Source organism: Hipposideros armiger, unplaced genomic scaffold (genome assembly GCF_001890085.2).
Source record: "Hipposideros armiger isolate ML-2016 unplaced genomic scaffold, ASM189008v1 scaffold_574, whole genome shotgun sequence".
NCBI classification, from domain to species: domain Eukaryota; kingdom Metazoa; phylum Chordata; class Mammalia; order Chiroptera; family Hipposideridae; genus Hipposideros; species Hipposideros armiger.
The window spans coordinates 466,775-467,889 of NW_017731924.1; the positions used below are offsets into that span (position 1 = coordinate 466,775).

General features: G+C 40.3%; 1 protein-coding gene across 1 annotated transcript in view; it reads right to left on the bottom strand.

The window, feature by feature from the left end:
• The window catches only part of COL22A1 (collagen type XXII alpha 1 chain), a 200,887-nt gene that overhangs the window by 26,382 nt on the left and 173,390 nt on the right, over positions 1-1,115 (bottom strand). Inside the window, exon 52 of the mRNA XM_019624053.1 lies at positions 967-1,020. Within this exon, the coding sequence (XP_019479598.1) occupies positions 967-1,020 (54 nt within the window). The remainder of the gene's footprint in view (positions 1-966; positions 1,021-1,115) is intronic.

Sequence of the window (1,115 nt, forward strand, 5' to 3'; positions counted from 1 at the left end):
CCCCTCCCATCCAGTCAGCCAGGAGCCACCTTAACAAAAATCACAAATTCTGTGTATTAATCCCCCATAGAAGGTGGCCTTCTCCATTCTTAGGTTTCTCCTGGTGCAATCAGGTGAAAAGCAAGGAGATTTAGCAAAAAGGAAATTGATTTTGTGTTTTGTTTCCTCCATGTTGAATACTAGCCAGGTGAGTTATTGATTTCTTTACAGAAAGACACATTAAGGAAAGAGAATTAGCATTTTCATCTCCTCCTCCTTCTTGCCAGATAATTGGGTTTTAGCATTTTCATTAAAAATCATATTGTTCCAAAAAAACAAATGTAAGGTATTGCAAAAGCAATTTTAAAATTATGATGGAGTAAAGCATTTAGCAAAAAATTTTAAAAAAAACCTTCAACAATCTCAAAATACAGAGATTGAGTTCATTTTTATAGAAAAAGCATCTATGTATGTTTATGTCTAGAAAAGCTTGACAGCTAGGGATTTAGAATTCAAATGTTGGAATTCATGAATAGGAAATAAAAGACTAGGAAACACACACTGGAATGTCAACAGCTTTACCTCTGTGTGCTGCAGAATTATATCTATTTTCTTCTCTATAAAATTATTTTTCATTCTTTTTCTTATTACCATCATCGTTCTTGTTTTGCAATGAGAACTGGTTACTTTATAATTGGGGAGAAAACCTTTAGCTATGGAAAGTGTTCAAAATGAAGACTCACTTTTAGGTTCTGTCATCCAGAGAGAGCCCATTCAAATCACAATAAATCAGTGAAGAACAAAGAGAACTTAGAACAACAATGTGGTAATAACGACAGTTGCAGTTTTGAAAACAAAGTTTACAGCCATGGCACGTGAAAGGACTGAACGCATCAACGGGGGAGCCCCACTGTTTTGGAGGAGAAGGACTTCCAGAACTCCGTAGTCCGGCAGTCTCAGCAAACCCACCCCCCACAGGGCACTTACCGGGGGTCCTCGGGCGCCCTCTGGTCCTGGCAGACCCGGCTCTCCGGCTTTGCCCTGTGGGTGAAGAAGAACAGGAGGGCATTTTAAGGGTCTTCCTGCTCTTGGCTGCCTGGGCTTCCAGTCACTGTGCCCTGGCACTGGGGTCCATT